Source organism: Cajanus cajan, chromosome 3 (assembly GCF_000230855.2).
Source record: "Cajanus cajan strain Asha chromosome 3, NIPB_CcT2T_4, whole genome shotgun sequence".
Classification (NCBI taxonomy): Eukaryota; Viridiplantae; Streptophyta; class Magnoliopsida; order Fabales; family Fabaceae; genus Cajanus; species Cajanus cajan.
Genome location: NC_138519.1, coordinates 67,985,867 through 67,998,494, shown reverse-complemented (window position 1 = coordinate 67,998,494; position 12,628 = coordinate 67,985,867). Strand labels below are relative to the sequence as shown.

General features: G+C 43.8%; 1 protein-coding gene across 1 annotated transcript; it reads right to left on the bottom strand.

The window, feature by feature from the left end:
* Window positions 1-3,581: 3,581 nt before the first annotated feature.
* Window positions 3,582-4,223, bottom strand: LOC145956427 (uncharacterized). The gene has a single exon (XM_083072025.1). It carries the CDS (start codon window positions 4,221-4,223, stop codon window positions 3,582-3,584), a length of 642 nt encoding a protein of 213 aa, XP_082928151.1.
* Window positions 4,224-12,628: the final 8,405 nt, after the last annotated feature.

The window sequence follows — 12,628 nt, the reverse complement described above, 5'->3', positions numbered from 1 at the left end:
TTTTTGCGGGCTTTTCAAGTCCTGTGCTCGGCCTTGGGGATAGAGGTGTCCTTGCCCATTTTTCTCCATTTTTACCAGTTAAAGATGGGTGTTCCCCCCTATGGCCTGATGTCCCTAAGTGGGAGCAAGTCTGGGGGTCTATTTTCCCTTTAGTCCCAGTCGTATAAAAACTTTAAACAAGAGTTCTTCCGGGTGGCGCTTGTGGATGTCAACCCGTTGGAGGATGGGGTGTTCTACTTCGGCGGGTTGCCGAAATTCCCCTTCTATTGGCAGCCGACCTCGGCTAGGTTTCACGGGGTGGGGGAGTTGCAATTGTCAGCCTCGGAAACCGCCGCCATTGCAAACCTTGAAGCACTCCTTCGTCCGTTGGATTGCAAGCTCGTCCTGTCGCTTGCCAACTCGGCGTACAAGGAGAGGGGTTTAGAGAGTGAGTACCTCGTCTTTTTTTTTTTATTGTTAGGGTTTGTAAAAGTTTCTTCTTGCTGATGTGTTTGATCCTTGTATTTGCAGGCATAATGGGCAGGAAAAAGTGGCGTGAGTTGAAGCACCGCTACAACGTCGCCGGGATTGAGGTCCTAGAGCCTCAAGAGGAGGACGTGGCCCCCCTGAAGACGCACAGGAAAAGAAAGAGGGGAGGTAAGGAGGTCGGGGGGACCTCTGCCCCTCGAGATGCTGAGGAGGTGACTTCCAAGGCCGCTGATGCCGATGCGGTCGACCTTACTGGGAGTTCTCTGCCTGAAGGAGCTCCCCAAATGGTGGTTGAGGAAGGAGCTCAGGTTGCTGAGCAGGCTGCCCAGGCCACCGAGGTGAGTGCCTTGCTTTTTGTCTTTTCTTTTATCCTCTATTTTTCTTGTCCTTTGTCTTAGGAAGAAAGTCTTGTCTTTTGCAGGCAGGGAATGTTGCTCAGGTCCCGGTGCCTCCGCGTTCGGAGGCGCCAGGGGTGGACCCCCCCATTGCCGAGCAGGAGGCGCCTGCCTCTGCTTCTGCCGAGGCCCGTGGCAAGGGGCCCAGCTCCGAGGTCCCAACTTCTACACCAGCGACTTTGGCACCGCCGTCCGGCCAGTCGAAGGGGGCCCCCAGAACCCAATATCTCGCCCAGCGCTTTGTAAAGGGTTCCTCCCAGGTGCGGTTGGACCATGTGAGCGCTTCGGAGGACATGGACTCTTTATGGAGTGCGGGGGTAACCTCAGAGAAGTTCTTCTCCAGGAGTTCGTTGAGCACGACTGATCAAGCCATGATCGAGTCGGCCGGGCCGGTGGGAGGTATTGGTTCTGCTGAGGTCTTCCTGCAGAGGACGATGGCCATCATGGATCATTGGAAACACAAGTGGGCCAAGCAACAAGAGGACTTGGCGAAGCTGAAAGGGCAAGTCCAGCCCTTGAAGGAAGAAAATAGGGCATTGGTGGCTGCTCTCAGCGACGCCAAGATGCATAATGAGGCCGAGCTTCAGGCTACCAGGAAGGAGATGGAGAGAGTCCAGAAGTCCTTAGAGATTTCTTTGAGGTCCAATGAGACTTACGCTGCTCAGGTTTGTGAGTTGCAGGAACTCGCCAGCTCTTCCCGAGCTCAAGTGCGCGCCTTGGAGGACGAGGTCACCTCGCAGAAGGCTGAATTGGTGGTAGCGGCCGAGAAGCGTCTTTGCGACGAGGTCCTTCTTGGTGGGAAAGAAGAGGAGGTTGCCGCTTTGAAGGTGGACCTTGCGAAGCTGGAGGCGGTGAAGGCGGGGCTGGAGAAGAAGCTCGAGGAAACTGAGCGGGCTGTCGTGTTTGAGCACAAGAGGGGATTCCTCAAGGCAGCTCGCCAGGCGAGGCTACTCGCACCGGGGTTCGACCTCTCCGCCATGCATGTGGAGAAGGAGGTACGCTTTGGGAAGCTGGTAAAGAAGGACGACTTCGAGGACAACTCAAGTGACAACGCCTCCGCCTAGGCCGCTTTTGTAATATCTTAGTTTAGATTTCTTTTCTTTGAATTCGTGTATTGAACTCGTGAAATTGTTGTATATATATCCTCTTTTCGAGATTTCGATAGTTCTTCTATTTTTGAACATATGTGTTTTGCGCTTGTGCGTTTTGTGCTTTTCCGGGGCTCAAACTTGGCCTGATGTGAATAATTTGTCTTGAGGTTCAAACTCGACCTTTGGCTTAGAATGAAATAAATCGTACCAAGGCTCGGACTCGACCTCGGTGTAAAGTAAAATAAATTGTACTAAGGTTCGAACTCGACCTCGGCTTTAGAGTGAAATAGATCGTGTCAAGGTTCGAACTCGACCTAGGCTTAAAGTGGAATAGATCGTGCCAAGGTTCAAACTCGACCTCGGCTTAGAGTGGAATAAATCCTACTAAGGTACGAACTCGACCTCGATTTACTAAGGTTCGAACTCGACCTCGGATTAAGAGTGATATGGATTATATCAAGGTTCGAACTCAACCTTGAGTTTAAGCGAAACGTATTAAGGTTCGAACTCGACCTTGTCTAAGAGCAAGATACGTCGGCGTAAAGTGAAGTAAATCATGCTAAGGTTCGGATTCGACCTCGGATTTAGCATAAACCATCTTATGGTAAAATAATGCAAAATTAAGAAAATATGAATGAAAAGGAATGAGTTATTTTATTGATTGTATATATGTGCCTCGTTAAAAACCCTCTCAGCCAAAACCCATTTTTCTGTTTTTTGGGACAAAAAACTGAGGCGGGAAAAGAGTGCACAGCTCATTCTTACAAGTTCAGCTGAAATAGAATTTAAGATGTGCGGCGTTCCAAGTCCGCAGAATGACTTTGCAGCTGAGTTCTTCTAGCCTATATGCCCCATTTTCTAAGTCTTCTACAACTCGGAATGGGCCACCCCAGTTGGGTGCAAGCTTTCCATCTGATACGTCTTTCCATGCTTCGCCTAACAGTCGCCATACCAAGTTGCCAACTCGAAAAAAGCGAGGTCATAGTCGTGTATTGTATCTTCTGGAAGCTCGGAGCTTGCAGGCTTCTTCATGGATTTGAGCTTCGTCTTTGAGCTCGTCAATTAAGTCGAGGTCAGTTGCTAACTCTTGAGCGTTCTGCTCGCTGTTGAAGACCTGGCATCGGTGAGATGTCTCTCCGATTTCCACTGGAATCATTGCGTCAGCTTCGTAAGTCAGCCTGTAAGGCGTTTCTTGTGTTGTTGACTGGGGGGTGCAATGGTATGCCCAGAGGATGCTAGGGAGTTCGTTGGCCCACTGTCCTTTAGCGTTTCCTAGCCGCTTCTTAAGCTCTCGAAGGATGACCTTGTTGGCAGCTTCGGCCCAGCCATTGGTCTGGGGGTGCTCCACCGAGGTCGGGAGGTGTTTAATATCGAGCTCCCGGAGGAAGTCCTCAAAACTTTGTGCGATGAACTGCCTACCATTGTCGGTGACCAGGGAATGAGGGATGCCGAACCTGCATATGATGTTTTTCCAAGAGAATTTTTGGACATTGTCGGTGGTGATCTTGGTGAGTGGGCATGCTTCGATCCACTTGGTGAAATAATCAATTGCCACCAGGAGAAATTTGAGTTGACCTTTCGCGGGGGGAAACGGTCCCAGGATGTCCATTCCCCACTAGGCGAAAGGTCACGGAGACATCATCTGGTGGAGAGCTTCGGGTGGTTGCCGATGTGTGTTGCCGAACTGTTGGCACTCTTTGCATTTCTGCACGTAGGCTTGGCAATCCGACTTCAAGGTGGGCCAGTAGTAACCAGCTCGGAGTACCCTGGCTGCCATCAAGCGCGCTCCGGAATGCATGCTACATATACCTCGGTGGATTTCTTCGATGACATAAGCAACTTGAGGTGTGGTCAAGCATTTGAGCAAAGGGGTGGAGATGCCGCGCTTGAACAGTTCGTCTCCGACAATTGCGAACTTAGCCAATTTTACTCTCATCTTCCGGGCTTCATCTTTATCCTCGGGTAGAGTTCCTGACTTCAAGTAGTTCCAAATACCTGTCATCCACCCTCGTTCTTCGTTGTCGCTGGTGTTGACGACCTTGTCGTCCAAGCTAGGCGAATGCAAGATTTCTTGGATAATGGTTCGATGATGTCCAGGGCGTTTGGTACTGGCGGGCTTTGATAGGAGGTCGGCTCTGGTATTTTGCTCTCGCGGTATATGCTGTATAGCGAACTCGTCGAAAGATGAGATCTGGTGTGATGCCACGTGGAAATACCGCTGTAGAAGAACGTCCTTGGCTTGGTATGTCCCGTTGAGCTGCTCTACCATGAGTTTTGAGTCGCTGTTGCAACTCACTTTCCGTGCTCCGAGATCGTGGGCTAACCTTAGCCCTGCGAGAAGTGCCTCGTACTCTGCTTGGTTGTTTGTCACCTTGAAACCGAACTTGAGGGACTACTCCAAAGTGACTCTATTTGGTCCTTCCAAAATGATACCTGCACCACCACTCTTAGAGTTGGAGGATCCATCAGCATAGAAAGTCCATACCTGTGGCTCCTCGACCGAGGTTGGCGTCAGTTCAACAACGAAGTTAGCTAAGCATTGAGCTTTCAAAGCGCCACGACTTTCGTACTGGATGTCGAACTCGGACAACTTGACTGACCACGCTATCATCTGTCTGGCAAGCTCTTGCTTTCTCAAGATTTGCTTTATTGGGTAGTCGGTTTTGATGACTACTTGGTGGCTTTGGAAGTAAGGTCGGAGACGTCGAGCTGCGGTAACAAGTGCCAGTGCCAGCTTCTCGATCATCTGGTACTGTTTCTCTATGTCTTGGAGTACACGGCTGATGAAGTAGATTGGTGTTTGCACTTTCTGGTGCTCTTGCACTACAACTGCGCTGATGGCGCCTTCTGCTACGACCAAGTAGAGGAGGAGGTCAGCCTTGTGATCCAGCCTTTGAAGGATTGGCGGAGTCGTGAGGAAGGCTTTGAAGTTCTTGAAAGCCTCCTTGCATTGGTCCGTCCACTCGAAATTCTTCGATTTCCGCAGCAGGGTGAAGATGGGACCTGCCTTGTCTGCCAATCTGGGGATAAAACGGAACATGGAGACTAACCTTCCTGTCAGGCGCTGGACATCTTTCACTGTCTGTGGACTCTGCATCTGAATGATGGCTTTGCATTTCTCCAGGTTGGCCTCAATCCCTCTGCTAGTGATCATGAAACCAAAGAATTTTCCTCCCTGGACGCTGAAGACGCATTTCTCTGGGTTGAGGCGCATGTTGTGTTTTCTGATCTGGCTGAATACCTCGGCCAGGTCGGCAGCATGGTCTTCGACCGAGGTGGTTTTGACTACCATGTCGTCAACATAGACTTTCATGTTCCGCCTGATCTGCTGGTGGAAAACCTTGTTGATAGGCTATGGCCAAGGCTAAGGAATCCAAGAGGTGATATCTTAAAAGAACCAAGAGGAATGAGATGATATTAAAGACCTTTCATATGCTTGTACATATAGTAGTCTCTTTGTATAAACTTATTTTTGCCTTTGTATTTGTGAGACACTTTACTTGCTTTTAACTAGTGATTGTATATTAATTTTAGGGTGGGTTACTTGGAGAGTTTAACTCCATTTAACCTCCTTTGTTGATACATTCATTTTATATTTTTTTAGTAGGGAAAAAGGGGTGGCATTTAGCAATGCTTGTGGGTGTGACTAGTAATTGGGCCAGAACTGGGCCTAGGCAAAATTTTGCATATTGGACTCATTTTGCTCCTAATTTTTCATAGATTTGATTTAGCTAGGTCTCATCATCATATGATGAACCTAACTAAACCAAATCAAATATTTTTGAAATAAATCATGGAGCATTTTTGAGCCTTGCCCGCCTAGCTCATTCCTTTTATTCTTGGCCAAAATTTCTAGCTTCTCTTACAAGCTTGGAAGCTTTCCTTCCAAGCTTCTAAACCTTAGTAGGTTTGGCTGACCTTACCATGGTTCTTAAGTGAACCATGGTCAAGGTTAGCTTCTCCTACAAGTTTTAGAAACCATGGATGGTTAGCTACACCTTACCATGGTTCCTAGTGAACCATGGTTAAGGTTAGCTTCCTCTACAAGCTACCTCTCCCTATATATTTTTAAATTGCTCATTGTACTTCACTTTTTGAGATATGAAATCAGAATTTGACTCAAATTCTCTCCTCTTAAAGTCTTAAATTTCGTGGAGAATCTTTCTCTCTAAGTTTCTCTCAAAGGTTTCCAACCTTTTAGCTTGTTCAACAAGCTTCATCACTCTTTCATGGAGTAACCGAACCTCCTTGGTGATTCTTCTCCATTGAAGCTTCTTCAAAGGAGTTCCTCATCCAAATTCGTGGTCAACCTCAAGAGTTTAAAGGTCTTGGAATGGAGCACTTGAAGATTCATCAATCTTCTCCAAGTAGTTCCATCAGTTTTGGTATCTAGAGCCTAGTGCTCTTGAGGTTGTGTTCTAACTTTTTCTAAGTGAATCCGTGTTGTATCTTCCTTCTCCTTATGTCTAAATATGTGTTTGCTGCATGGATCTAAATTTTCTAAAAATTTTCTGATAGATCCTATATGTCACATAAGAAGTAAATTGATTCATGTTCTTGCTTGTTCCTAATCCGTGAATCAATTGTTTTATGCTTTAGGTACTCTTGTTCTTGTGCGTTTTTGTGTTTTGATCGAGTCTATCCATTCTATAACATGTGTCCGTGATTGGACAACATTCATTGAGCATAGATTTTGTTTTCGAATCACTTGTTTTGTCATAGAAGTCATGTGTAGTCCTTTTACATGTTGAAAATTCCTAGACTAGCTTGTTGACCTAATTTTTTGTGTGTTGTTTGTGTCCGGATTTTTTGTGTATTTTCTTATTGAATCTGAACCTACCTACATGTGCTTTTGTTTTACATGTCTGAGTTCATAATTTGCTATTATTTCTAGCAAATTTCCTAGAGTTAGGTTTCCTTTATGTCTTGTTAAAAGTTTGTCAAGAAAAAAATTGTTAAACACTAATTCCTATTAGGTTTCTTTGAGTCTTGTGTTGTGGCTGAAAATTTTAACACTTTTTAGGCACTTAAAACAGAGACAAAACAGAGGTGTTTGTGTTCTAAAAACATTAGAAAAACAAGAGAAAGAGTGCTTAAAAATTTGACAAAAAAAATAGTACAAAATTGTGAAGCACTAGTTGAACATTGCATGTGAACACCTCTTGTTTTGTGTGAAAATTTTTGCAGCAGTTCTATCCTATTAAATCCGAGACTTACACATGTTTAAAATGCATTAAACTCCTATGTCAACAAAGAAAAAGAAAGAACAAAAGAATTTACAAAAGAAAACAAAAAGAAAGAACATAAGAAAAGCCAAGGAGTGAAACTTTGTGTGAATTAGCTCTCGGTTTTGGTGAAATTTTTGCCTATTAATTTTCAGTCCAGCCACATATTTTGTGTCTTAATTTTTTTTCTAATCTTAGCTTTGTTTTTGTAATCCATTCTAGTGCCTTTGCTAGGAATTCCTTTGTGTACTAGCTTTCAAATAGTGCTTTATTTGTTGCTTGTCTTTTCTTGGAATTCCTTCTAGTCTTGTCACATTGCTTTCCACCACTTGGTGTAGCTATTCCTAATTGTGCATTTTCAGTTTTTAGACTTGTTATTCCATCACTTAAGGTGTGTTGAGTGCTCCTTGAAGGTGTTGAAGGCCAAGCTCAAAGGAAGTCAATATTGGAGGCTTTTTGGTGGCAACCTAGAAGAATTTATTCTCCATTGGATTTTTGGCTTTGAGTTCTAAACACCTAGAAGTATCCATCATCAAGGCTACTTCTAAAAGTGGAGTGATACACTTGTGAGGGCAGCAATTTTGGTGGCTGGAATTGGAAGCAAAGGAACAACCAAATTTTAGTAAATTTTTTTGTGAAAACAAGAAATTAGTAACAAATTTAGTGACGGAAATTTTGATTTCAAAAATTTATATTTCTAAATCCATCACTAAATTTGTCACTAATTAGTGGCTGAATTTTGTTTTTAAAAAATTTTGTTGCAGCCATTAATTTCATTTCAAGTGAATTTGCATTTCATTTGAATGTGAATTTACATTTCATTTAGTGTAAATTTGCATTTCATTTGGTGTAAATTTATATTTCATCTCTTGTAAATTTTTCAACTTCTCATTTTTTGTACAAGGCCTTTATTAAGGAGTGTCTTGGAGTGCCTTTGGTGTACCTCCATCTCTCCTTAAGTGTTCTAATAGTAAAACCGTGTAGTACTTGTGAGAGGGTCCTTTAAGGTCTTTGGTGCCTTTTAAGCTCTCACACAGGTTTAATTGCTTTCAACGCCTAGTTTATGTTTTCTTGTCTTTAAGATTTCATGCAATTTATGTTTTAAACAATTTATGTTTTCAGCAATTTAAGTTTTCAAGCAATCTATGTTTTCTTGCCATTTATGTTTTCAAGTATTGATTAATTGTACACTTTAGGCACTTGCTTGTTATTTTTCTTTGAAAAACATCTTTGTGAAAATTGTTTTGTGCAAGGCAAACGTACAAGGGGGTTTAGAGATTTTTACTTGAAGAGGCTTGGTTATTAAGTGGCTCTTTAGTAGCTCACCTCCCTCCATAGTTCAATTTGTACTCTTAGACCTCTAAGTGCCAAGTCTAAGCACTTCAAAAATATTATTTTCTTAAAATCTATTTTTGTATGAAGAGAAAAATCTTGTTGTTTAAAATGTCTCAACAATCCAACTATAGTGGAAGTGAAAGCTCTCCTAAAAACATTTCTTACTTAACAAAAGAGCTAAAATCACTTAAACTATGGAAGAAGCAAGAGGCCTTTCAAAAAGAGAAGGAGAAAATTGAAAGAGAGGTCAAACTTGGTATCCTAGATGAGAAGTTGAGAATTCTTAAACAAGAAGAAGAAAAATTGAAAGAAGACATGAGAAAACACAAAAGAAGAAGACAAATGAAAATCAAAAGAAAAGAAGAAATACAAAAAAAGAAAGAACTTTGTGCAGGGAAGAGTAAAGAGGAAGAAATATCCTTTAAAGGATTTTTGACTAAAGAGAATTGTTTTAGTACTAAAAATCCTATGAAAAAAATTCTTTTTATTCATAAAGATCTTAACTCTTGCCCTCATTCTACCACTAGTCTTGAGGAGGAGATTCATAAATCCATTATTTTTAAAGAAAAAGAGTCTCAACTTCAAGATTTGGTGAAGGAGAAGTGGACTTCACCTAGTTCTACTTCTCATGCTACTTCCTTGGTGGTGCCCAAGGTAGATAGCCTTCTTTTGTGTAGGACTTTTCCTACCTTAGTTGTGTCAATAATTCACCCAATTTATGGAATATATTATTTGTTGGATATAACATATGAACCTTCAAGGTTCCTTGTGACAAATTCTTTTCATAACTATCCAACAAATAATATAATCCAAAATTATTTAGGAAATTTCTTAGTAGTATTTTCCTTATTTTCTAGGAAATGCCTAGGTTACCACATAGGGTACTTTAGGCAAGATGTTCTAGTTTTCAGGATTGAGTCTCTAGTGTGCTATAGTTTTAGTTTAGCACATTTTTAGGATTTAGTAATATATCTAGTCTATGTTTAAGAGATGATCCTATTCATTATATTAGAAGGTCTAGTATCATTGATTTCTTTAGGTTTCATGAAATGATTCCTTCTAGGATATACCTTTCACATTTATTTGTTGAAAATATCACCTTTAATGAATTGTATTATATATTTGTAGGTGTGGCCAATAATCACGAAGACCCTCGAGATTTGAGGTCAAATCCTTTTCAAGAGGGAGGGGATGATAGACTATGGCCAAGGCCAAGGAATCCAAGAGGTGATATCTTAAAAGAACCAAGAGGAATGAGATGATATTAAAGACCTTTCGTATGTTTGTACATATAGTAGTCTCTTTGTATAGGCTTATTTTTGCCTTTGTATTTGTGAGACACTTTACTTGCTTTTAACTAGTGATTGTATATTGATTTTAGGGTGGGTTACTTGGAGAGTTTAACTCCATTTAACCTCCTTTGTTGATACATTCAATTTATATTTTTTTAGTAGGAAAAAGGGGTGGCATTTAGCAATGTTTGTGGGTGTGACTAGTATTGGGCCAAAACTGGACCTAGGCAAAATTTTGCATATTAGACTCATTTTGCTCCTAATTTTTCATAGATTTGATTTAGCTAGGTCTCATCATCATATGATGAACCTAACTAAACCAAATCAAATATTTTTGAAATAAATCATGGAGCATTTTTGAGCCTTGCCCGCCTAGCTCATTCCTTTTATTCTTGGCCAAAATTTCTAGCTTCTCTTACAAGCTTTGAAGCTTTCCTTCCAAGCTTCTAAACCTTAGTAGGTTTGGCTGACCTTACCATGGTTCTTAAGTGAACCATGGTCAAGGTTAGCTTCTCCTACAAGTTTTAGAAACCATGGATGGTTAGCTACACCTTACCATGGTTCCTAGTGAACCATGGTTAAGGTTAGCTTCCTCTACAAGCTACCTCTCCCTATATATTTTTAAATTGCTCATTGTACTTCACTTTTTGAGATATGAAATCAGAATTTGACTCAAATTCTCTCCTCTTAAAGTCCTAAATTTCGTGGAGAAACTTTCTCTCTAAGTTTCTCTCAAAGGTTTCCAACCTTTTAGCTTGTTCAACAAGCTTCATCAGTCTTTCATGGAGTAACCGAACCTCCTTGGTGATTCTTCTCCATTGAAGCTTCTTCAAAGGAGTTCCTCATCCAAATTCGTGGTCAACCTCAAGAGTTTAAAGGTCTTGGAATGGAGCACTTGAAGATTCATCAATCCTCTCCAAGTAGTTCCATCAGTTGTCCATCAGTCGCTGGTAAGTGGATCTCGCGTTCTTAAGGCCGAAGGGCATCACTCGGTAGCAGTAATTGGCGTGGTCGGTAATGAATGATGTATGCACCTCGTCTGGTGGGTACATCATGATCTGGTTGTACCCGGAATAAGCATCAAGGAAACTGAGGAAGGAGTGTCCAGATGCTCCATCAACCAGCCTGTCGATGCTTGGCAAGGGATATGAGTCCTTGGGGTATGCTTTGTTCAAGTCGGTATAGTCGACGCACATTCTCCACTTCCCCAAGCTCTTTTTTACCAGCACCACGTTTGCCAGCCATGTGGTGTACCTGACCTCACGGATGAAGCCAGCATTCAGTAACTTTTGTGTCTCGGTGATGATGGCCTCCCTCCTTTCACCACCGACTTTCCTCTTCCTTTGGGCCACTGGCTTCGCCTCCTTGTGAATTGCCAACCTGTGACAGATGAAGTTAGCATCTATACCTGGCATGTCGGTGCTGGACCATGCAAAGAGGTCGGCATTTTTGGAGATCTCGGCCTCGAGCTGTTGCCGTAACTCTGGGTTTAGCTGCCTGCTGATCTTCGTGCACTGCCCAGGGAGCTTCCTGATCTAGAGGTCGTCGAGCTCGTCGATGGGACTCGGTTGTTCATCATGGGAGTCGGACCTCGGATCGAGGTCGGTGATGTCCACGTGGGTGATGTGAGCCACTGTGGGGGGATCACTCTTGCAACGTTCGTCGGACGGAGAGATTTTCAGACTCTCGGTGTAGCACTGCCCAGCTGTCTTGGTTTGCCTTGACAGAGATAATCTTTCCGTCGTTCCCTTGGAATTTCATTGTGAGGTGCGAGGTAGACACCACTGCTTCGAGTTGATTCAACATCGGCCTTCCAATAATGATGTTGTAGGACGTGTTGGCTTCTACGAGGAGGTATCGGACCATAATCCTCCTTGTGGTAGGGGGGATTCCGAAGGTTGTCAGTAGGTCCACGTATCCCCGAGTGTGTACTCGCTCTCCTGCAAAATCGATTAGGGGCTCTGTGTGAGGTTGGATAAGAGAATGAGGGATATCTAACCTGAGGAACGTCGGCCAATAGAGGACGTCAGCCGAGCTCCCTTGGTCGATCAACGTCTTGTGAACTTCCTAGTTGGCGACCTCCACGGTGATGACCATTGGATCATCCTGGTTGGGGTTGACGCCAACGTAGTGGTCATCAGTGAAGGTGATCGGCGACGAGCTTTGGTGCGAGGCCGAGGTAGCGAAGTGGACATTGTTGATGCTGCACAAATATCGTTTCCGAGCCGAGCTGCTAGAGCCTCCCCCCGCAAAGCCACCTGCAATTGTGCCACCGACATTCTACTGAGAGCCAGAGGGTTGGTCTGTGCGGGCTCCTGAACCACGATCTCTACCACGTCCTCGTCCATTGTATCCTCCTCGGTGACCTTGCTGCCGCTAGACGTATTGTGCAAGGTGTCCCGCCTGGACGAGTTCCTCGATGTGATCTCTGAGGGTGCGACATTCCTCAGTGGTGTGACCATGATTTCTGTGGTATCGGCAATGCTTGGATTTGTCTGCACTGTTGGGAGTGTGACCTGGGGGTGGTATGGTGAGCAAGTTGCTGTTACTGGCCTCCTCCAGGATGTGTACTCGGGGCATATTCAGGGGAGTGTAGAAGTCGTATCTTCCCCCCTTACTTGCCCTGACGGTCTTCTTGAACTGGCTGTCATTGTTGACTTTGATTCTGTCTTTGTGACCCTGTTCTGGCTTCACCTGCAACTTGCCGCAAACCTGGTCACGAAAAGCGGAGTGCTCTTCCATCTGAATGTAGCCAGCAGCGCGAGCACGGAGCTCGTCCATGTCACGTGGGGCTTCTCAGCATAGGCTGTCGACAAACGGTC